This window comes from Erinaceus europaeus, chromosome 15 (genome assembly GCF_950295315.1).
Source record: "Erinaceus europaeus chromosome 15, mEriEur2.1, whole genome shotgun sequence".
In the NCBI taxonomy this organism is placed as follows: domain Eukaryota; kingdom Metazoa; phylum Chordata; class Mammalia; order Eulipotyphla; family Erinaceidae; genus Erinaceus; species Erinaceus europaeus.
The window spans coordinates 22884378-22906394 of record NC_080176.1 but is presented as its reverse complement, the minus strand read 5'-3'; the positions used below and the strand labels follow the sequence as shown (position 1 = coordinate 22906394).

Below are 22017 nucleotides of genomic sequence, written 5' to 3'. Positions count from 1 at the left end.
GTGGGGAGCCGGGGCTCGAACCGGGATTCTTATGCCGGTCCTTGTGCTTTGCGCCACCTGCGCTTAACCCGCTGCGCTACAGCCCGACTCCCTATTAATATTATTTTATCCGGAGCCTTGCTCAGCCTTGGGCAATGGTGGTACTGGGGACTGAACCTGAAGCGTCAGAGCCTTTTGCAGAACCACGCCCAGCCCTGACCCAACTCTTTAAAAAATTCTTTTAAGGGAGCCAGGCGGTGGCGCACCTGGCTTAGCACACATGTTGCAGTGCACAAGGACTCGGGTTCGAGCCCTCGTCCCCGCCTGCAGGGGGAAAGCTTCACAAGCGGAGAAGCAGGGCTGCAAGTTTCTCTCTCCGTCTTTACCTCCCCCTTCTCTCTCAATTTCTGCTTGTGTCTATCCAATAACAAATAAAGAGAAAATTTTTAAAAAGCTGCGAAGGGAAAACGGCGGAGGCGGCGGCCGCGGCCGCGTGTAGAATGCAGCAGACGCGCGCGGGCCTAGAGGCGGGCAGGGGTGCCCGGACGGCGGGAAGCAGCGAACACAGGGCAGAGGAGAGGCCGAGATGACTGAGAGGGATCCCTCTGGGTCTCCACCAACCCCCCCGGGGGGGGGGGGGGGGGCGCCACATCCAACATGGCGGCCGCGCGCGGTCCTCGGCGGGCGGGCGAGCGGAAGTTCGTCACACGGGCGCCGGAAGGCCGCGCGGCCCCGCCCCCTGCCGGGGTCTGTATGGAGCCGCGGCCGCGCGGGCTTTGAGCATCCCTCGCCGGCCCGGCGGGAGGGTCCGGGGCTGCGGCCGGCGCTCGGCCCGCCCTCGACATGGCCAGCTCCGGACAGGTACGGCCGGCCGCGCCCCGGCCCGTCCGCTCTCCCGGGCTGGGTCCTCGCAGGCGAGACCCCAACCCGCCACCTCCCTTCAGGTCTCCAGGCCTGGCCCCCATCCCCGACTGCTCCCCAGGGTGCTGCCCCCCATCCCAGGGTGCTGCTCTCCCCGCCCCAGGGTGCTGCTCCCCATCCCAGGGTGCTGCTCTCCCCACCCCAGGGTGCTGCTCTCCCCACCCCAGGGTGCTGCTCTCCCCGCCCCAGGGTGCTGCTCCCCATCCCAGGGTGCTGCTCTCCCCACCCCAGGGTGCTGCTCTCCCCACCCCAGGGTGCTGCTCCCATACCAGGGTGCTGCTCTCCCCACCCCAGGGTGCTGCTCCCCATACTAGGGTGCTGCTCTCCCCACTCCAGGGTGCTGCTCCCATGCCAGGGTGCTGCTCTCCCCACCCCAGGGTGCTGCTCCCCATCCCAGGGTGCTGCTCTCCCCACCCCAGGGTGCTGCTCCCCATCCCAGGGTGCTGCTCTCCCCATCCCAGGGTGCTACCCCATCCCAGGGTGCTGCTCCCCATCCCAGGGTGCTGCTCTCCCCACCCCAGGGTGCTGCTCTCCCCACCCCAGGGTGCTGCTCTCCCCGCCCCAGGGTGCTGCTCCCCATCCCAGGGTGCTGCTCTCCCCACCCCAGGGTGCTGCTCTCCCCACCCCAGGGTGCTGCTCCCATACCAGGGTGCTGCTCTCCCCACCCCAGGGTGCTGCTCCCCATACTAGGGTGCTGCTCTCCCCACTCCAGGGTGCTGCTCCCATGCCAGGGTGCTGCTCTCCCCACCCCAGGGTGCTGCTCCCCATCCCAGGGTGCTGCTCTCCCCACCCCAGGGTGCTGCTCCCCATCCCAGGGTGCTGCTCTCCCCATCCCAGGGTGCTACCCCATCCCAGGGTGCTGCTCCCCATCCCAGGGTGCTGCTCTCCCCGCCCCAGGGTGCTGCCCCCCATCCCAGGGTGCTACCCCATCCCAGGGTGCTGCACCCCATCCCAGGGTGCTGCTCCCCATCCCAGGGTGCTGCTCTCCCTGCCCCAGGGTGCTGCTCTCCCCGCCCCAGGATGCCCCATCCCAGGGTGCTGCCCCCCATCCCAGGGTGCTGCTCCCCATCTCAGGGTGCTGCCCCCCATCCCAGGGTGCTGCCCCCATCCCAGGATGCTGCTCCCCATCCCAGGGTGCTGCTCCCCATCTCAGGGTGCTGCCCCCCATCCCAGGGTGCTGCTCCCCATCCCAGGGTGCTGCTCTCCCCATCCCAGGGTGCTGCCCCCCATCCCAGGGTGCTGCTCTCCCTGCCCCAGGGTGCTGCCCCCCATCTCAGGGTGCTGCTCCCCATCCCAGGGTGCTGCTCTCTCCACCCCAGGGTGCTGCTCCCATGCCAGGGTGCTGCTCTCCCCACCCCAGGGTGCTGCTCTCCCCACCCCAGGGTGCTGCTCCCATGCCAGGGTGCTGCTCTCCCCACCCCAGGATGCTGCTCCCCATCCCAGGGTGCTGCTCTCCCCACCCCAGGGTGCTGCTCCCCATCCCAGAGTGCTGCTCCCCATCCCAGGGTGCTGCTCTCCTCACCCCAGGGTGCTGCTCCCCATCCCAGGGTGCTGCTCCCCATCCCAGGGTGCTACTCTCCCCATCCCAGGGTGCTACCCCATCCCAGGGTGCTGCTCTCCCCGCCCCAGGGTGCTGCTCCCCATCCCAGGGTGCTGCTCTCCCCGCCCCAGGGTGCTGCTCTCCCCACCCCAGGGTGCCCCATCCCAGGGTGCTGCCCCCCATCCCAGGGTGCTACCCCCCATCCCAGGATGCTGCTCCCCATCCCAGGGTGCTGCTCCCCATCCCAGGGTGCTGCCCCCTATCCCAGGGTGCTGCTCCCCATCCCAGAGTGCTGCTCTCTCCATCCCAGGGTGCTGCCCCCCATCCCAGGGTGCTGCCCCCCATCCCAGGGTGCTGCTCTCCCCTCCCCAGGGTGCTGCTCTCCCCATCCTAGGGTGCTGCCCCCTATCCCAGGGTGCTGCTCTCCCCGCCCCAGGATGCCCCATCCCAGGGTGCTGCCCCCCATCCCAGGGTGCTGCCCCCCATCCCAGGATGCTGCTCCCCATCCCAGGGTGCTGCTCTCCCCACCCCAGGGTGCTGCCCCCCATCCCAGGATGCTGCTCCCCATCCCAGGGTGCTGCTCCCCATCCCAGGGTGCTGCTCCCCATCCCAGGGTGCTGTCCCCCATCCCAGGGTGCTGCTCTCCCCACCCCAGGGTGCTGCCCCCCATCCCAGGGTGCTGCCCCCCATCCCAGGGTACTGCCCCCATCCCAGACTGCTCCCCAGGGTGCAGCCCCCTTTGCCACAAGCGTGCTTGGTGGTGGGGGCATGCAGGAAAGGCCTTTGCTTTGGGCGGTGGTGGCCATCCCCTCCAACCCCTGGAGCAAGCACTAGGGCTCTTCTCTGCAGACCAGGGCCTGGGGGACCTGCACCCCTATTTACCCGTGTCCCCTCCACCTTGATATCAGAGAGAGAGGAGAGAGACCCCAGCACCTGGCCCCTGCTGTGCTCCCATGTGGGGTTGGGGCTCAAGTTGGGTCCTGGAGCCCCCCAGCAACTTGCCGGCGCTATAATGAAATAAAACCAAAAACAAAAGCTCAGAACCTCAGAGGAGATAGTTTTCCACAAGGGAGAAGTCAGAGTAGTACCTTGGCTCAGTGTGCCAAGGCCTGAAGGGCTCTTGGCAGAGCTGCTGAACTGCTCCCCGGCTGGCTCCCCAGCATGGCGTGCATCCCTCTCAGTCTCATACATAAATATGTAAATAAACCATTATTCTTTAAAATTTTCTTATTATCTTTATTTATTGGATAGAGACAGCCAGAAATCGAGAGCGTAGGGGACATAGAGAGGGAAAGAGGAAGAGAGACACCTGCAGCCCTGCTTCACCACTTGCAAAGCTTTCCCTCTGCAGGTGGGGACCCAGGGCTTGAACCCAGGTCCTTGAGCATTGTAACATTTGCACTCAACCAGGTGCACCACCACCCAGTCCCAACTACCATTATTACTTTAAAGAATATAGTTTGAACTTGGGTGCAGAGGGAGCACGTGAGGTATTTCAGAACCAGAGAACCTGGCACAGACTGTAGTGTCTGAGATGCCCTAGACCTTGGCAGACACCTACATGCTGGGACCCCCACCTGCTTTGTCATCCACACAGAGACAGACAGGAGAGACAGCACAACACAGGAGCTCCCACAGTCCTGCCCAGGCTCAAACCCAGGCCCAAACCCAGGCCACACTCTGCAGCAAAGAGTTTTAGCGAAAGCTCCTTTCTTTGTCTTCTGCCCACTCTGGGGTGAGGGTCTCCCCAGCTGTGGCCTGAAGGCTCCAGCCCCGGGGAACTCCCTAGCCATCGGGTGCCCCTCCTCTGCAGGACGTCTGCAGTGATGGCGATGGTGACGTGTCCCCCACAGTGGGCGGCACCCACCTGCTGGGCTTCTCCGACGAGATCCTCCTCCACATCCTGAGCCATGTGCCCAGCACGGACCTGGTCCTCAGCGTGCGGCTCACCTGCCGGAAGCTGGCTGCGCTGTGCCTGGACAAGAGCCTCACACACACCGTATTGCTGCACAAAGACTATGAGGTGGGGGCCAGGGCGGCCCAGGGGCTGGGCTCTGATGCAGCCAATAGGAGCCCTTCTCCTGGCTTTTTAAAAAAATACTTATTTTATTTATTTAATCCCTTTTGTTGCCCTTGTTGTTTTTCTTTGTTGTAGTTATTATTGTTGTTATTGATGTTGTTGTTGCTGGATAGGACAGAGAAATGGAGAGAGGAGGGAAAGACGGGGAGAGAAAGATAGACACCTGCAGACCTGCTTCACCACCTGTGAAGCGACTCCCCTGCAGGTGGGGAGCCGAGCCAGGGGCTGGATCCTTATGCAGGTCCTTGCGCTTTGCGCCATGTGCACTTAGCCTGCTGGGCTACTGCCTGACTCCTCTCCTGGTTTCTTAACCAGAGAAAGGGAGAGAGAGAGGAGAGTAGATAGCATAATGGTTATGCAAAGAGACTCTCATCCTTGAGGCTTCAAAGCCTCAGGTTCAATCCCCTGCACCACTGTAAGCCAGAGCTGAGCAGCACTTTGGCTAAAAGAGAGAGAGAGAGAGAGAGAGAACCCTAGTACCACCGGCCCCCCCCACAGAGCTCGGGACTGCATGCCTGCAAGTCCAGTGCCATAGCCACTGCACCGCCCCCCAGGCCACTTAGCCCGTCTCTTAGTTAATTGTGGTGGCAGACAACAGTCATCTCTACAACTATCTGTCTGCATTTGTACAGAATTTCCCCCTTTCCTAGCCCTCTAACTTTTTTTTTTCCTCTTAAATAAATTTCAATGATAAAGTTTCTTTTTAAAATATTTATAATAGGGAGTCAGGTGGTATAGTGCAGCGGGTTAAGCGCACGTGGCGCAAAGTGCAAGGACCAGCGTAAGGATCCCGGTTCGAACCCCCGGCTCCCCACCTGCAGGGAAGTCGCTTCACAGGCGGTGAAGCAGGTCTGCAGGTGTCTATCTTTCTCTCCCCTTCTCTGTCTTCCCCTCCTGTCTCCGTTTCTCTCTGTCCTATCCAACAACGACATCAGTAACAACAATAAAACAACAAGGGCAACAAAGGGAAAATAAATATATATTAAAAATATTTATAATAATAATATGATATTTTAATTTTATTTTTTAATATTTGTTGCCAGAGCACTGCTCAGTTCTGGCTAATGGTGGTGTGGGGGATTGAACTTGGAACTGTGGAGCCTCAGGCATGAGAGTCTCTTTGCATGACCATTATGCTATCTACCCCTGCCTGACCCTGTATCTGTTATAATTTTTCAAAAACTTATTTATGAGGGGTTAGGTGGTGGTGCACCTGGTTGAGTACACATGTTATAGTGCCCAAGGATCCGGGTTCAAGGCCAAGTCCCCACCTACAGGGAGAAAACTTAACAAGCACTGAAGCAGGGCTGCAGGTATCTCTCGCCCTCTCTAACTCCCCACCCTGCTCTCCATTTCTCTCTCTACCCAAATAAAACCTTTTTTTAAAAAAAAAAAAAGATTTTATTTATTTATTCATGAGAAAGATAGGAGGAAAGAGAGAAAGAACCAGACATCACTTGGTATATGTGCTGCCGGGGATTGAACTGCCGGGGATTGGATTCTCATGCTTGAGAATCCAATGCTTTATCCATTGCACCACCTCCCGGACCACCCAAATAAAATCTTTTTAAGAAAAGGAAAAATGAAAACTTTTTCTAAGAGAGGAGGGGTGAGAGAGGAACCAGAGCGCGGCTCTGATACATGCGCTCCGAGCATTGGGCCTCATGCCCGAGCCCCCAAAACTTTTATCTGCTGCACCAATTCCAAGGCTGCTTTAGTTTTTCTTTTTCTTTTTTAAATTTATTTAATTTATTTATTTATTAGAAAGATAGGAGGAAAGAGAGAAGGAACCAGTCATCGATCTGGTACATGTACTTCCGGAGATTGAACTCAGGACCTCATGCATGAGAGTACAATGCATTATCCATTGCACCACCTCCCGGACCACTTTTAAGTTTTTTTTATATTTATTTATTCCCTTTTGTTGCCCTTGTTGTTTTATTGTTGTAGTTATTGTTATTGATGTTGTCATTGTTGGATAGGACAGAGAGAAACGGAGACAGGAGGGGAAGACAGAGAAGGGGAGAGAAAGATAGACACCTGTAGACCTACTTCACCATGTATGAAGTGACTCCCCTGTAGGTGGGGAGCCAAGGGCTCGAGCTGGGATCCTTGCACCAGCTCTTGCACTTTGCGCCACCTGCCCTTAACCCTCTACATGACCCCCGACTCCCTGCTGCTTTAATTTTTTTTACCAGAGTACTGGTCAGCTCTGGTTTATAGTGGGGCGGGGGATTGAACCTGGGATTTTAGAACCTCAGGCATGGCAGTTTGTTTGAATAACCATTATGCTATCTACCCCCGCCCCTGCTTTAATTTTTCTTCTCTGAGCTAGAATAATGAGAGAGGGAGAGGTGCTGGGGTGAGCTGAGAGCACCCACCAGCTGAGTTATTTGCTCTTAGCCACATGTCTTATTCTGCAGCTTGTTCTTTGGGCTTCTCCAGTCCAGGCTGACATTTTTGGTTAGAGGGAGGAGACACACACATCACACCCCTGGGTTGTGCCCATGACAAAGCAGCGCCCTACCCGGGTGAGCTGTCCCTCCGGCCCAGCCACACCCCAGAGACAGAAGTCCAGGGAAGCCTTGCCCTGACCCAGGAGCCAGCGGGACCATCACCACTGGGACTGTCTCAGTCCCCAGCTCATCCCTGGGGCTCTGAGCTGTCCCCCTCTGGCCATGGGGCGAGTGTGGGTGTCAGGGTCACTTGGGGATGCAGGTGGGGGTGGGGGTGCCAGGCCTCCCTGAGGGTGGGCGAGGCTGTGGTCTCTAGCTCAGCCCTGTCCCTGCCCGACCCCCAGGCCAGCGAGGACAAAGTGAAGCAGCTGGTGAAGGAGATCTGCCGGGACGTGCGGCAGCTGGACCTGACGGGCTGCTACTGGCTGTCGGGCGCAGCGGTGGAGCGCGTGGGGCGCTGCCGCGGGCTGGTCAAGGTCAACCTGTCGGGCTGCCCGCTGACCTCGCTGCGCCTGTCCAAGGTGCTCTCGGCGCTGCAGCAGCTGCGCTCGCTGGCCATCGACGTGAACCCGGGCTTCGACGCGGGCCAGCTGAGCGGGGAGTGCCGGGCCACGCTGAGCCGCGTGCGGGAGCTCAAGCAGACGCTGTTCACACCCTCGTACGGCGTGGTGCCCTGCTGCTCACGCCTGGAGAAACTGCTGCTCTACTTCGAGATCCTGGACCGCACCCGCGAGGGCGCTGTGCTGTCGGGCCAGCTGATGGTGGGTCAGAGCAACGTGCCGCACTACCAGCACCTGCGCGTCTTCTATGCGCGCCTGGCGCCCGGCTACATCAACCAGGAGGTGGTGCGCCTGTACCTGGCGGTGCTCAGCGACCGCACACCAGAGCACCTGCACGCCTTCCTCATCGCCGCCCCCGGCAGCTTCGCCGAGAGCGGGGCGACGCGCGCCCTGCTGGAGTCCATGGCGCGCAGGGTGGCGCTGGACGCGCTGCAGCTGCCGCGCTTGTGGCTCAATGGCGCCGCCCTGCTGCAGCAGCTGCGCCTCTGCCGGCCGGTGCACCTGAGCTTCAGCCGCTGCGCGCTCCCGGGCGGCCACCTGCTGCGCCGCGTGCTGCACGCCGGCCGCGACCTGCGCGCCCTCGCCAGCCTCAACCTCAGCGGCTGCGCGCACTGCCTGGGCCCAGACGTGCCGGCGCGCAAGGCGGAGGACGACATCGACTGCAGCGTACTGGAGGCGCTGGTGGCGGCCTGCGGCGGCCTGCGCCACCTCAACTTGTCGGCGGCACACCACCACAGTGCCGAGGGCGGCCGCCATCTGTGCCAGCTGCTGGCCTGCCTGCGCCAGCTGCGCTCGTTGGCGCTGCCAGTGTGCGCCGTGGCGGGCTCCGTGGCGGGCGCCGTGCCCCACACGCCTCCCGCGCCCCCCGTGCCCGCCGCGCCTGCCGCCCTGCCACGCTGCCCGGGCAAGAAGGTGCGCGTGGGCGCCCCCGCCGCGCCCACCCCACCGCCCACCTCCGCCTTCTGGGCGCTGCTGCGGGGCCTGCCCTTCCTCGAGCGCCTGGAGCTCATAGGCTCCAACTTCTCGTCCGCCATGCCCCGCAATGAGCCGGCCATCCGCAACTCGCTGCCGCCCTGTGGCCGCGCGCAGAGCGTGGGAGACGCCGAGGTGGCCGCCGTGGGGCAGCTGGCCTTCCTGCGCCACCTGACCCTGGCACAGCTGCCCGGTGTGCTCACGGGCTCGGGACTGCTCCGCGTCGGGCTGCAGTGCCAGCAGCTGCAGTCGCTGTCGCTCGCCAACCTGGGCACGATGGGCAAGGTGGCCTACATGGCAGCGCTGGCCGACATGCTGCGCCACTGCCAGCGGCTGCAGGACCTCAGGTGAGTGGGGGTTGGGGGCCGGGCCGGGGCGGGGGGCGAGCTCCAACTTCACGAGGCCGTTAAGGGAAGCTGAGCTGGGGGCCAAGGTGCACTGGTGCCACGCAGGAAGACCCGGTTGGAACCCAGCTCCCCATCAGCACAAGGGACGCTTCACCAGAGGGGAAGCAGGGCTGCAGGTGTCTCTCCCTCCCCTCTCAGGTGCGCTCTGTCCTTTCAGATAAAATGTAAAAAGGGGGGGTGGGTGGTGGTGCACCTGGTTGAATGCCTATGTTATATTGCTCAAGGACCTTGCCTGAGTTCAAGCCCCTGGTCCCCATCTGCAGGGGTAAAGCTTTGCAAGTGGTGAAGCAGGGCTGCAGGTGTTTCTCTATCTCGCCTACTCTCTAGATTTCTGGCTGTTTCTAAATAAAGATTAAAAGAAAACAAAAACACCAGGAGTGGTACAGGCACCAAGCCCCAGTGATAACCCTGGTGGCCAAAAAATGAAAAGTATTTATCAGGGGCTGGGGCTGGCCTCCAGCTCCGCTGGCCTGGGGGAGGCTGTATGGGCTGGAGAGTAGTGCTAAGGTGTCTCTCCTGCTTCCCCCATGTCCTGACTGCCTCTCATCATCTCTCAAAAATAAAACCAATTTGTTTGATTATTAGTACTATTTTTTTCTTATAGCCAGCAGGGTTATCATTAGTGCTTAGTGCCGGAATTACAAATATGCCACTCTTGGCAACCATTTTTCTTCTTTAATTTCTTTCTTTTTTTCTTTCTTTTTTAATATTTATTTCCTTTTTGTTGCCCTTGTTGTTTCCATTGTTGTTGTAGTTATTCTTGTTGTTGATGTCGTCTCTGGGACAGGACAGAGAGAAATGGAGAGAGGAGGGGAAGACAGAGGAGGAGAGAAAGATAGACACCCGCAGACCTGCTTCACCACCTGTGAAGCGACTCCCCTGCAGGTGGGGCAAAAACTGGGAGAGAGAATCAGCATCGTGCTGGTCCATCGATGGGGACCTACCTCATGGCGTCGAGTTGGGTGCTGTGCTGCTGTTCCCCTCCCAGGCCTAGGGGAGCCCCCCCATGAGTTTGGGGAAGGGGGCAGGCCGTGAGCGGGACCACCATTGTGTCTATGGATGTACCCCCCTCTGCTCAGCTGGTGCTTGGTGGCCAGCGTTCCGTCTCTGCCTGGGCGCTAGGCCCTGGTTCGCAACTGAGTGTGTTCTGAGGCCTCACCCTCCTGGCACTGCCCGCAGGTGGGCTCCTGGGCCTGGGCTGTCTGATTCCTCAGAAAACGAGGAGAGGAAGGAAAGACGGACAGCACAGCTGTCCGAGGAGCTTCCCTTGCTGCTGTCCCTCCTTGGAGTTTCCGTGTGGTGCTGGGGCCCAGGTCCTCGGGCTCAGAAATGAGTGTGCTCCCCCCACTGAGACAGGTCACTGGAAGCTGCCAGGGTAGATGTCGCTTGGCCCTGCTCCACAGTTGTGACCAGGCCGTGAACGGGTGCTCACTGACTCCCAGAGAGCCGATGTTGGGCCAGGGACACTCAAGGGCTGGGCAGGGGGCTACTGGCCTTGGTGCCTTCTGTCCCCAGGGTTTCACTAGCTGCAGCCCTGGGTCCGACCGCTGTCCCTGCCCACGAGGCCCGTGACTGTGCTGCCTGGACACCAGCCGGGCTGGCTATAGGTTGGACAGAGAAGGCTCCTCCGTCCCGTGTGGGGAGGGGACACACCCCAGCCCCCTGGGTGTCTGGGACCACAGTCTGGGCGAGGGCTGGAGGACAGAGTGGGTCAGAGGTCAGAGCTTACTGACCAGTGGGGTACCCAGACCCCAAGGCAGGCAGAAGGTCTTAGGAGCATGCCTGTGCTCAGCGACCCTCTGGTTGGTCAGTGTCCGCGGCCCGCAGCGCCCCCTGGTGGCCGAGGCCTGCAGCCTGTTCAGGTCCTGCCTGGTCAGAGTGGCTGCAGCTCCTGGCAGAGTCTTTCTTCAGAGCCCAGCCAGGCGGTGGGCACCTGGTTGAGTGTACGCATAACCACAGGCCAGCACCCGGGTTCAAGCCTGCAGGTTCTCTCTTTTTAAAAAAATTGGGGGGGGGGGCGGTTAGGTGGTGGCACACCTGGTTAGGTGACATGTTACAGTGAGCAAGAACCTGGGTTCAAGCCCCCAGTCCCCACCTGCAGGAGGAAAGCTTTGTGAGTGGTGGAGCAGGGCTGCAGGTGTCTCTCTGTCTGTTTCCCTCTCTACCACCTTTCCTCCCCTCTTGATTTCTAGCTGTCTCTATGCAATAAAAAGATAATAAAATATTTTTTAAAACTTGTTATCTTTATTTATTGTATAAAGACACCCAGAAATCAGGGGGGGGGGTGATAGAGAGGGGAGGTCCGGGTGGTGGTGCAGTGGATAAAGCATTGAACTTTCAAGCATGAATTTGGTCCCCAGTGGCACATGTGCCAGAGTGCTGTGTGGTTCTTTCTCTCCTCCTCTCTCATTAATAAATAAAATATTAAGGGGAGAGAGAGAGAAAGAGATACTTGAAGCCCTGCTTCACCATTTGTTAAGCCTCCCCCTTACAGGTGGGGACTGGAGGCTTTGCACCTGGCTGTGCCCAGCCTTCTCTGCGTTAGTGACAGTATAAATCACCTCTTTCACTCACTTCCTGCCTCTGGTCCCATGGGAGTCTCTTAGGTAGAGGGACAGAGGCCAAGGGAGAGACAGGAACAGAGACTGTGGGGGCTCCAACCCGGGTCCTCATGCAAGACAAAGCCTGTGCTCTACCTGACAAGCTGTCTCCCAACCCTCACCCTCCCGGTTCCTTTTTAGAGATTTGTCTGGGCGTGGTGGGGCAGAGGGGGCACACCGGGTTGAGCACACACATTGCAGTGCACAAGGACCCGGTCTAGCCCCCAGTCCCTACCTGCAGGGGGGAAGCTTCACCAGTGGTCAAGCAGGGCTGCAGGCGTCTCCCTATCTCCCTCTCCCCACGCAATTTCTCACTGTGTCGGTGGCCGCTTGTCCTCATGGGGTGGAGCTGGGAGCCCCTGCTGCATGTGTGCTGCCCCCTGGCACTCACCCTGCACCCCCCCCCCCGCAGGCTGGAGCAGCCCTATTTTAGTGCCAACGCACAGTTCTTCCAGGCCCTGAGCCAGTGCTCCTCACTGCAGCGCCTGTGCCTGGTGTCGCGCAGCGGGACCCTGCAACCCGAGGCCGTGCTGGCCTTCGTGGGGCGCTGTCTGCGCCTGGTGGTGTGTCACCTGTTCACTGGCGAGTCCCTGGCCACCTGCCGCGGCCTGCAGCATTCACTCCTCCGCAGGTGAGTGGGGCCCGTGGGAACCACTGCCCTCCTCTCCCAGAGTGGCGCTGAAGTTTTTCTGTATTTTATTTTAATGAGAGAGAGATGCCAGAGCCCTGCTCACCCTGACGGTGGTGCTGGGGCTTGAACCTGGGGCCTCTGCCTTAGCCAGGAGAGTCTCTGCAGAACCTCTGTGCTGTCTCCCCAACCCCTTAAGTCTATTATTTATAAGTTTTTTTCTTAATTTAAGATTTTATTTATTTATGAGAAAGATAGGAGGAGTGAGAAAGAACCAGACATCACTCTGGCACATGTGCTGCCGGGCATCAAACTCGGGACCTCATGCTTGAGACTCCAAAGCTTTACCACTGCACCACCTCCTGGACCACAATTTATAACTTATTAATTTGAATAAAATGTTATTTTTTTTATTTTTTAAATATTTATTCACTTTCCCTTTTTGTTGCCTTTGCTGTTTGTTTCATTGTTATAATTATTATTGTTGTTGTTATTGATGTCATCGTTGTTGGATAGGGCAGAGAGAAATGGAGAGAGGAGGGGAAGACGGGGAGAGAAAGACAGACACCTGTAGACCTGCTTCACTGCCTGTGAAGTGACACCTCTGCAGGTGGGGAGCCGGGGAAAATATTGTAATGAGAGAAAGACAGCTACAGAGATAAAGACACAAAGAGAATTACCAGAGCCCTGCTGAGCCCAGCTGATAGTGGTGTTTGGGATTGAACTTGGGGCAGCAGAGCCTCAGGTAGGAAAGTCTGTTTGCAGAACCACCATGCTGTCTCCCCGGCTTCTAGGTGTTAAGCGTCTCCTCTGCTGTGACACAGGACCAGAGAGGGGCCCCAGGGACTGGGGAGACAGTGGCCATCTGTCCCGTGTCCAAGCTGTGCCCAGCACCTCCCCCTTGGTGCACAGAGGGCTCGCCTGGGCTGCCTGGTGCCCCCCAGCTTCTCAATGGGGGGCAAGTTGAGGCCCAGGCACCCCGGCCCCGGGTCCCTAGCCCCACTCAAGCCGGCTGCTCCCCCTTCCCTCAGCTCCTGCCCGCTGTGACAGTCTCCTGGCCCTGGTCTCCATGCTGTGCCAGGGCATGTGGATGAGGCTGGGTCCCTCTCAGGCTGAACCCTCTCCCAGGGTGCCTGGTCCCCGGGCCTCCTTGTTGGGCTGGGTGGCCCTGTGCTGTGTCTGCGTCTCTGCGCACCCAGTCAGTCTGTCCCCCTTCTTGCTGAGGTGAGCGTGGCTGCCCCGCCCTGTCCCCGCAGTTGCTGTTCGTTCCCCTTCCGCCCTCCCTTTCTGTCTTTTTTGTGCAAACACAACCTCATGTGTTCACAATTTCACTTTTTCCAGGCCAACTTTTCATTTAACAACATTAAAAGAGATCTTTTTATTATCTTTATTTATCACTGGATAGAGACAGCCAGAAATGGCAGATCTTTCCCCCTGCAGGTGGGGACGGGCCCCCAACCTGGGTTCCTTACACATCGTAGCCTGTGCGCTCAATGCTCAAACAAGGCCCTCAGGCCCTTTTCATTTCATTTCATCTTTTTTTTTTTTTTTTTGCCTCCAGGGTTATTGCGGGGCTCGGTGCCTGCACTACAAATGCTCTGCTCCTGGAGGCCATTTTTTTTCTTCCTTTTTCTGTTACCCTTGTTGTTTATTGTTGTAGTTGTTGCTGTTGTTGTTGGATAGGACAGAGAGGAATGGAAAGAGGAGGGAAAGACAGGGGGGAGAGAAAGGCAGATACCTGCAGACCTGCTTCACCGCCTGTGAAGTGACACCCCCCCTCCCCCGCAGGTGAGGAGCCGGGAGCTTGACCTGAGATCCTTGCACTGGTCCTTGTGCTTTATGCCACATGCGCTTAACCTGCTGCACTACTGCCCGGCCCTCTTAATTCATTTTATTTTATTTGAGACAGAAATTGACAAAGAAAGGGGGGTGAAGAGAGCGAGACAGAGAGACACCTGCAGCCCTGCTTCTTCACCACTTGTGAAGCTTCCCCCTGCAGGTGGGGACTGGGGGCTTGAACCCAGGTCCTTGTGTGTGACAACACGTGCTCTAATGGGTTTGCTCCTGATCCTGGAGTCTCCTCTGGCATGGGGCTCCCACGTGTGGCCGGGATGTTGAACTGGGTTCAGTGGGCGCTCTACCCAGGGGGTACCCGCCGGCCCCCGCCTCCTCCTTGACCTGCACCCAGTGCTCACAGGGAGGCCTGAGTGTTGGTCCTGACGGTGGGTGCTGGTGCAGTGGAGCACTGTGTGGGCACCCAGACCCACCACCTCCTGCCTCCTCCTGGGTTGTTGTGCCCGGCTCACCCAGGGCCCAGCCTGCACTCAGCCTCTGCTGCCTGTGTGCGGCTTGTCCAGCAGGGGGCGCCATGGGCCAAAGACCTGCCTGCTCTCAGGACGATGCTCCTTGCTTGGTCCTGGCTCAGGCTCCCAGGACCAGCCCGACTGTGCAGAGGGGTGGGGCCCTGCCCTCTGGTCCTTGGCCCCTGCCCACATGGGCACCTGCCTCCTGACAGGCCTGGGGCTGGGCATCCTGAGCCTCAGGTCTGGCCCACAAGTGTGTTTAGACACAGAGAAGGAGGATTGTTTGTTTTTCTACTATTGTTTGTATTTATTTATCAATTTTTGGGCTAGAGACAGAAAATTAGAGGAAGAGAGAGACAGGAGACAGAGAACACCTGCAGCCCTGCAGGTGGGGAGGGGCTGAACCATGTGCCCCGTCAGCGCCACTGCCCAGCCCTCAGAAGCAGGTTCAGGATGTTTTTAACGTTATTAAAATTTTTTAGGGGTGGGGGACCGGGTGGTAACGCAGCAGGTTAAACAAACATGGTACAAAGCACAAGGACCGGCGTAAGGATCCTGGCTCGAGCCCCCGGCTCCCCACCTGCAGGGGAGTCACTTCACAGGCGGTGAAGCAGGTCTGCAGGTGTCTATCTTTCTCTCCCCGTTTGTCTTCCCCTCCTCTCTCCATTTCTCTCTGTCCTATCCAACAACCACAATATCAACAACAACAACAATAACTACAACAACAATAAAAAACAAGGGCTACAAAAGGGAAAATAAATAATTTTTAAAAAGGAGAAAAATAGATGATGGTTTTGGTGTGGGGCCTTGAGGCGGCTCAGAACACACGCCTGGCCTGTGGGAGGCCCTGGGTGGAGCCCAGGCTCTGTACAAGAGAGCCACAGTGCAGCCCCCGCCCCTGGAGATGCAGCCTCAGCCCCTCGGCTTTCAGTGGGAGTCTCGGCCTGGATGCGGTCAGACTCAGCCCACGTACCGTGAGGTGGGGGGAGCTGGTTTACCCAGCTGGGGTGGGGGCACCTCTGCATCCCCTCTCCAGTGGGGTGGGGGGGCCTCGGGCGACGGGGGCGGGGGAACGGGCACCCTCTCTGGGGTGCCCGGCCCTGAGCTCCAGCAGCATGGCCCTGCCTGCTCAGGCCTCTTGTGTCTCAGCTTCCAGGAGGAGCGGCCAGCACTGAATGTGGTCATCTTCCCGCTGCTGCACGAGGGCCTGACCGACGTCATCCGCGACGTCCCCATGGTGCACCTGGATGAGATCACCCTGTTCAAGAGCAGAGTGGCCGAGGAGCCGCCCAACCTGTGGTGGTGACGGATGGAGGGCTGCCCCAGGGAGGACAGCCCGTCCCCAAGCTCCCTCACCAGCTCTTTGGAAGATGGGGGCAGAGTCGGCGTGGGAACAGGCGGTGACGAGGCTCCCGGGGGCCGTGTCACCTGGCACTGGTGTCCTGTGGGTGTGAGCCCCCCAGGGGCCGGGAGCCAGACTGTGGGCTTGGGGCTCCCCTCCCTCAGACTTGACCCCAGCCAGTCAGGGTCCCAGGGTGGTGAGTGGCCGGCCCCTGCCTTGACTGAGACCTCAGAATGTTTACCTTGTGGGGGGCCTGGAGGCCGCCTCTGAACCCCGACCTGGACAGCTGTCCTGAACACTTGAGCCAGCCCCAGCGTCACCCTCCTACATGTGGCATCCCTCGTGCCCAATGCCCTCTGCTTCCACCCCGGGTCCCTAAATCCACACCTTTCCTGAGATGGGGCTGGGGGCTCCTCGCTGCAGCTGACTCCCCTTCCTGCTGTCTCCCTGCTGTGGAGGCCCCCGTCTCAGTGAGGTGCCCAGGGTCCTGGCTGTGGAGGGCTTCGGGGAGGCCTGTACAGTCATGATCCTGCCCTGGGGTCCGGGGGGCCGTTCAGCAAGCAGCACCCTGCCCCAGCCTTCGGGGCCAGGGGTCCTCTGTTCCAAGTGTGGCCGATGGGGCCAGGCCTGCCAGGGTAGGAGAGTGACTTGTGGTCGGTGTTGCTGACGCTGCCTCCTAAATGAGGTGCCCGCACGGGTTGCCCTCTCTGCACCCAGGGAGAGATGTGTAAGCTGGACGCGTGAACCACCAGGAGAGGGTGGGGAGAGGGCCTGAGGGCTGCCAGTTCCACGACCAGGTGCCCACGGGCATCCCAGGCTCCACCCCCAAGCCAGCTGCAGCCACTGCTCACTGCTCCTTCCAGACCCGGAACTGTGAGACTTCCTGAGAGAAAGCTCAGATTCCAGAGGTCCAGGGGCTCTGGCCTTGATGCCTGGCTGGGAGACACCCCCAGAGACAGGGAACGCAGGGCCTAAATCGTGGTGCAGAACATGTGATTCCTGTCAAAGCCAGGGTGCAGCGGGCCTCTTGCTGTGGGCCTTGAAGTGAGCGTGCAGCCAAGGCTCCCGTGGGAGCCGGGGGCTTGTGGGGTGTCTGGCTACTGACCCCCATCACCCTGCTTTGACCCTGCGAGCTGCTCTTCCAGGGTCGGGACCTCAGTCCCCAAGATCAGGTGCTAAGTGACCAGATGAGCCCTTCCCCTGTGTACCCCCCTACCATGTCCCCCACATCCCCGGCTGTCCTGGCAGGATGCTGGGGGACCCACCTCCACTCAGCCCTGTGCTGTGGACCTTTGTAGCATGTGAGATGCCTCAAATAAAGTGGACTTGGTTTAGCAGCACCGTGACTGGGGGCCCAGCATGCACCGTGAAGCGGGGGGTGGAGGGGCACCGGGTTTAGCCGCTGCATGGTGACATGCTCGGCTGAGCACCCAGGTCCCAGACCTGAACACCCTGGAGCAGCGCTCTAGTCTCTGAAATAAACCTGAACCTGTACCCACTGCTGGCCCGCTCACTCCGTGTCTGTTTCCTATCTCTCTCCCTCCCTCTCTCCCTTTCTCTTTTTTATAATATTCTTTTAGAAGTGACTTTAAAAATATTTTATTATCTTTATTTATTGAACAAAGACAGCCAGAAATTTAGAGGAAGGGGAGATGGAGAGAGGGGGCGGGTGATGGCGCACACTTGACGGTGCGCAAGGACCCTGATTCAAGCCCCGGGTCCCCACCTGCAGGGAAGAAGCTTCACAAGTGGTGAAGCAGGGCTGCAGGTGTCTCTCTGTCTGTCTCCCCCTTCTCTCAATTTGTCTCTATCTATTAAAAAACATAAGTAAATAAAAACGATTTTAGTGGTCTGGGAGGTGGCACAGTGATAAAGCTTTGGACTCTCAAGCATGAGGTCCTGAGTTCAATCCCTCGGCAGCACATGTGCCAGAGTGATGTCTGGTTCTTTCTCTCTCCTATCTTCCTCATTGATAAATTTAAAAAATCTAAAAAAAAAAAAAAAACAACAATTTTAAAAAACTTTTTAAAATGAGAGAGGGAAACAGGCAGTGGTGCACCGGATTAAGCATATATAGTATGAAGCGCAAGGACCCGCGTAAGAATCCCAGTTTGACACGCGCGCGCGCACACGCACACGCGCGCGCGCACACACACACACACACACACACACACACACACACGCTCCTTACCTGCAGGGGGCTCACCTCACAAGCGGTGAAGCAGGTCTGCAGGTGTCTGTCTTTCTCCCTATCTTCCCCTCTCAGTTTCTGTCTTATCCAATAAAAATGAAAACATGGCCACAGGAGCAGTGGATTTGTGGTGCCAGCACCAAGCCCCAGCGATAATCCTGGAGGCAAAAAAAGAAAAAGGGGGGTTGGGTAAGGATCCTGGTAAGGATCCCGGTTCGAGCCCCTGCTCCCCACCTGCAGGGGGTTCACTTCACAAGCGGTGAAGCAGGTCTGCAGGTGTCTACCTCTCCCCCCATCTCTCCATTCCTCTCTGTCCTATTTGGCGACAACGACATCAGTAACAATAATCACCGCAATGTTAAAAACAAGGGCAACAAAAAGGAAGATACAATATTTAAAAAGAAAAAAGACACACCTGCAGCCCTGCTTCACTACTGAAGTTTTCCCCCTGCAGGTGGGGAAGCGGGTGTTTGAACCTGGGTCCTTGAGCACTTAACACATGCGCTCAACCAGGTGTGCCACCATCCGGCCTGTTTTTTAGAAGTGTGTATCATTTATTTTGGGTAAAGACAGAAACTGAGAGGGGAGGAGGAGCTAGGGAGAGAGACACCTGCAGCCCTGCTTCACCACTCACAAAGCTTCATCCCTGCAGGTGGGGAGCAGGAGCTCGAACCTGGGTCCTTTGCATAGTAATCTGTGTTCAACTGGGTGCACCTGCTGCACTGCCCCCCCCCCATTTTTCTGAGGCAGAGAGAGAGGCCACAGCGTCCCAGCTCCCTCAGTGCAGGGAAGGCCAGGATCAGACCTTGGTCTTAATGACTGGCAGGCAGCACACTGCCCTGGGGAGCTATTCACTGCCCCAGTCACTCCTCTCTTAAGCAAACACCTCATCCACTGGTGCTGGAGTGTCCTGGGGTCACCCCTATAGGTCCAGTCCCCAGCCCCACCCCGCAGGTGTGCCAGCACAGGTCCACCCAACTGCAGTCCTGAGAGGTTCCTGGGGCTGCTCCCACTCAGCTGTCCTCTTCAGGGGGGCTGCAGGGCATGCCCCAGAAATGCTGTACTCATGGGCTGGGGCCACCCTCCAGTCCAGGCTGACACAGACTCACCTGGCCCCCAGGCTTCAGTTCCACTGGCTCCGGCTCCGTTTCAGCAGGAAATGGCAGAACAGCCTCTGCTGAGGGGACACCCCTGGCCCACTTCCTGCTCCTGGCTCAGCTCCCTCCTGCTACAAGCAGCTGGGGAGACAGCTCAGCAGGCAGAGCACAGGACCTGCAGGCCCAAGGCTCTGGGTTCAGGCCCCTCTGGTGTGAATCGCTGACGTATGATACAGAGAAGCCAGTCAGCCTTTAAAGTGGATGAGAGCAGGCCAGGAGACAGCCCATGGGGTAGGGTGGGAGGCAGGACGGGGCTCCCGCAGCCCCCACTTGGACAGCCACCTGGGTCTAAGGAGGGGCTCCCCTCTGGGTCCTGGCGTCCAGTAAGGCCTGAGGCCAGCTGCACCCCAAGAGGTGACAGCAGGAGAGGGGTGGTCACTGCCTGGGTGCAGCCTGGGGACCCACAATCATGACAGCATCTGGGGAGTCTGGCAGGGAGAGGCGCTGTTCAGGGGAGATCAGGGCAGGGTGGCCACAGCTGGTAGAATGTTCCAGAAGGCTGTTCAGGATGGAAGCTGGGAAGGGGGTCAAGGCCGGGGCCCAAGCAGCTGGGACCTGATGGCCGGTGTGGTCCGCAGGACAGGACCTTGCAGAGATGGGGATGGAGGGGAGGCACCTGGGACCTGGGATCTTGGGGGAGGTGGTCACTAGGGACCTGGAGGGTGTAGAAAGGGGTGCAGGTGTGAACTGGGGTTTGGATTTATAGGGAGGACAGTGGGAGTGGGGTTCTGGCGGCCAAGGAGGGGGATGTTGGTCCTCTTCCTGACCATCTGCCTCCTGGACGCCCCCACAGCCCCCACCCCAGGGAAAGGAGTGGGTTGCAATGGAGAAGGCTCACTGGGCCAACAGGTGTCAGCACACTTTGCAGAATCTGGGCTGGAGGCAATCTGAAGGACCTCCTTCAGAGAAAAGGAGGGACCCCCTAGCCCCAAGGGCGCTCCCCCTCCCTGCACCTCTGCCCAGAGCTGAGGGCATCAAATGGCAGAACCCCATCTCTCCCCATGGAGGCTGGGCCAAGGACTGTGGCTGAGGGCCCTGGGGTCTCAGGCCTGTAAGGGAATACATCGGGGTACTCTGGGAGCTGCATGGGGGCTCAAGCTGCTTAACCTCAGGGGAGACTGAGGCAGGCTGGACACCCAGCCCAGGCAGCAGGCCCTGAAGCTCCCCACTCCTTTGGGGCCCAGGGCGGGCAGGCTCAGGGACACCGAGGAACTGGGACAGACCCTCTTTTTCCCCACCCAAGCCCCCAAAGCGACAGGAGCCCACATCCCAAACTCACCCCCCAAGCTGATTAGAGGGGAAGCAGAAAAAGCAGGAAAAGGGGGGAAATGGCTCAGCGCAGCACAGCACCCCCTCCCCAAGCTGCACCTCCAGTAAGGAGGGAACTCAGTTCAGGGCAGTGTCTGTAAAGCCGGGTGCCTGGTGAAGGGGACAGGAAGGTGAATTCTGGCTGTTGGAGTGCTAGTCAGGGGGCTTAGAGGAGGGCGGAGGGGAGGGCGTGGCAGGGAGGTATCTTGGGCCAGACCTGGTGACCTGGGTCTGGGGGTGCAGGGGCCGTGGTCACCTACCTAGGAGATGGCAGGCAGCCGCACTTTGTATTCTCTGTCCCTTGGGGACCAGAAGCTGCAGGTCCAGGGGTGGGGCTGGCTCCTCCCCAGGCCGAGGGGGGCTGAGCCCAGAGTCTGCCAGTGTTTTCACAAAGTGTGTGTGTGTGTGTGTGTGTGTGTGTGTGTGTGTCTGCCTGAGAGCCCGCGCCTGCGTAGTATTTTGCAAGGACACTTGTCATTGAGTCTCAGCCCTGATTGGGGGTTTTCCTCCCCACATCCATTGCGGCATTCTGTGCAGCCCCCCCCCTTTCCAGATCTGCACAGATAGGCAGCTGCAACCGCCCCTGGAAGCCGGGGGTTTGGTGAGGACTGTGGTTGCACAGCCCCCATCCCCAAAGTGCAATGGGAGGTGGGGTGTCGGGGCTCGGTGAGGGGCCTGGGAACCCCCCCCCATGCTGGGACCCACCAACTGGGGCTGAAAATGGCCCCCATTGAAGTAAGCTGCTCAGCTTGGGGCCAGGATGCCTCTTCCTGCTGTGTGAGAAGCTTCTGGAAGCCGGGAGGAGGCGGGTCCTCAAGGACCACCTGATGCCAGGAGGAAAGGAACCTGGGTGTCTCCAGGGAGAGACATAAACAGGCCACAGGGTGCTGCAGAGCCTGCTGGAGGCGACCAGCAGGAGGGGCCGAGCCCCCAACCCCACCTCACTGGCCTGTTCTCTAGAGGAGGTGCGTATCTTTTTTCTTTTTAATTTTTTCTTTTTCTTTCTTTCTTTCTTTTTTTTTAACCAGAGCAGCACTCAGCTCTGGCTTATGGTGGTGTGGGGGATTGAACCTGGGACTTTGGAGTCTCAGGCACAAGAGTCTCTTTGCAGAATTATGCTATCTACCCCCGCCCTCTTTTTAAAAAAATTTAAAACTTTTTATTATCTTTATTTACTTATTGGATAGAAACATTCAGAAATCAAGGGGGAAGGAGGAGATAGAGGAGGGAGAAGATAGAGGAGAGGAAGTGACACCTGCAGCCCTGCTTCACCACTCATGAAGCTGACCCCTGCAGGCGGAGGCCAGGGGCTCGAACCCTGGTCCTTGTGCATTGTAATGTGTACTCAACCACTACTTGCATGCCCCCACCTTTTTTTTTGCCATAGCCCTGCTCAGTTCTGGTGGAGTGGGGGCGGTTGAGAGTCCTTGCAGAACCAGTCTCCCCCAGCCCGAGAAGTGGGTCTTTAAAGAGATGATTGGGGAGTTGGGTGGTAGCGCAGTGGGTTAAGCGCAGGTAGCACAAAGCACAAGGACCCGCATAAGGATCCCGGTTTGACCCCCCAGCTCCCCAC

The 22017-nt window shown here is 58.7% G+C and overlaps 1 protein-coding gene and 1 long non-coding RNA gene across 7 annotated transcripts in view; one reads left to right on the top strand and one right to left on the bottom strand.

Annotated features, from left to right (window-relative positions):
- Window positions 1-22017, bottom strand: part of LOC132533124 (uncharacterized) — a 215632-nt gene that overhangs the window by 180104 nt on the left and 13511 nt on the right. For 2 of the 4 annotated variants that reach the window (XR_009545008.1, XR_009545010.1), the window contains exons 2-3: window positions 19089-19722; window positions 15555-15689 (exon numbers count right to left, since the gene is read on the bottom strand). This is a non-coding gene — a long non-coding RNA (uncharacterized LOC132533124). Of the gene's footprint in view, window positions 1-15553; window positions 15690-17979; window positions 18138-19088; window positions 19723-22017 lie in introns of those variants that run through there. The other 2 variants (XR_009545009.1, XR_009545011.1) reach the window with 2 other exon arrangements.
- FBXL18 (F-box and leucine rich repeat protein 18) lies at window positions 688-17128 on the top strand. Of its 3 annotated transcripts, none has more exons than XM_060173278.1 (5): window positions 688-840; window positions 4254-4463; window positions 7321-8855; window positions 11928-12146; window positions 15596-17128. In XM_060173278.1, the coding sequence occupies exons 1-5, from the start codon at window positions 823-825 to the stop codon at window positions 15750-15752; spliced, it is 2139 nt and encodes a 712-aa protein (XP_060029261.1). In that variant the 5' UTR covers window positions 688-822; the 3' UTR covers window positions 15753-17128. The 3 variants fall into 3 exon arrangements, with proteins under 3 accessions (XP_060029261.1, XP_060029263.1, XP_060029262.1); XM_060173280.1 differs by having other exon boundaries at window positions 11998-12146; window positions 15596-15733; XM_060173279.1 differs by lacking the exon at window positions 15596-17128 and adding an exon at window positions 13175-13279.

What these genes read in the sequence shown, in the direction of transcription:
- FBXL18 (XM_060173278.1), top strand. An exon ending in CAGCGGCTGCAGGACCTCAG is followed by an intron (nt 8,856 to 11,927) that starts GTGAGTGGGGGT and finishes CCCCCCCCGCAG; the next exon opens with GCTGGAGCAGCCCTATTTTA. An exon ending in CAGCATTCACTCCTCCGCAG is followed by an intron (nt 12,147 to 15,595) that starts GTGAGTGGGGCC and finishes CTTGTGTCTCAG; the next exon opens with CTTCCAGGAGGAGCGGCCAG.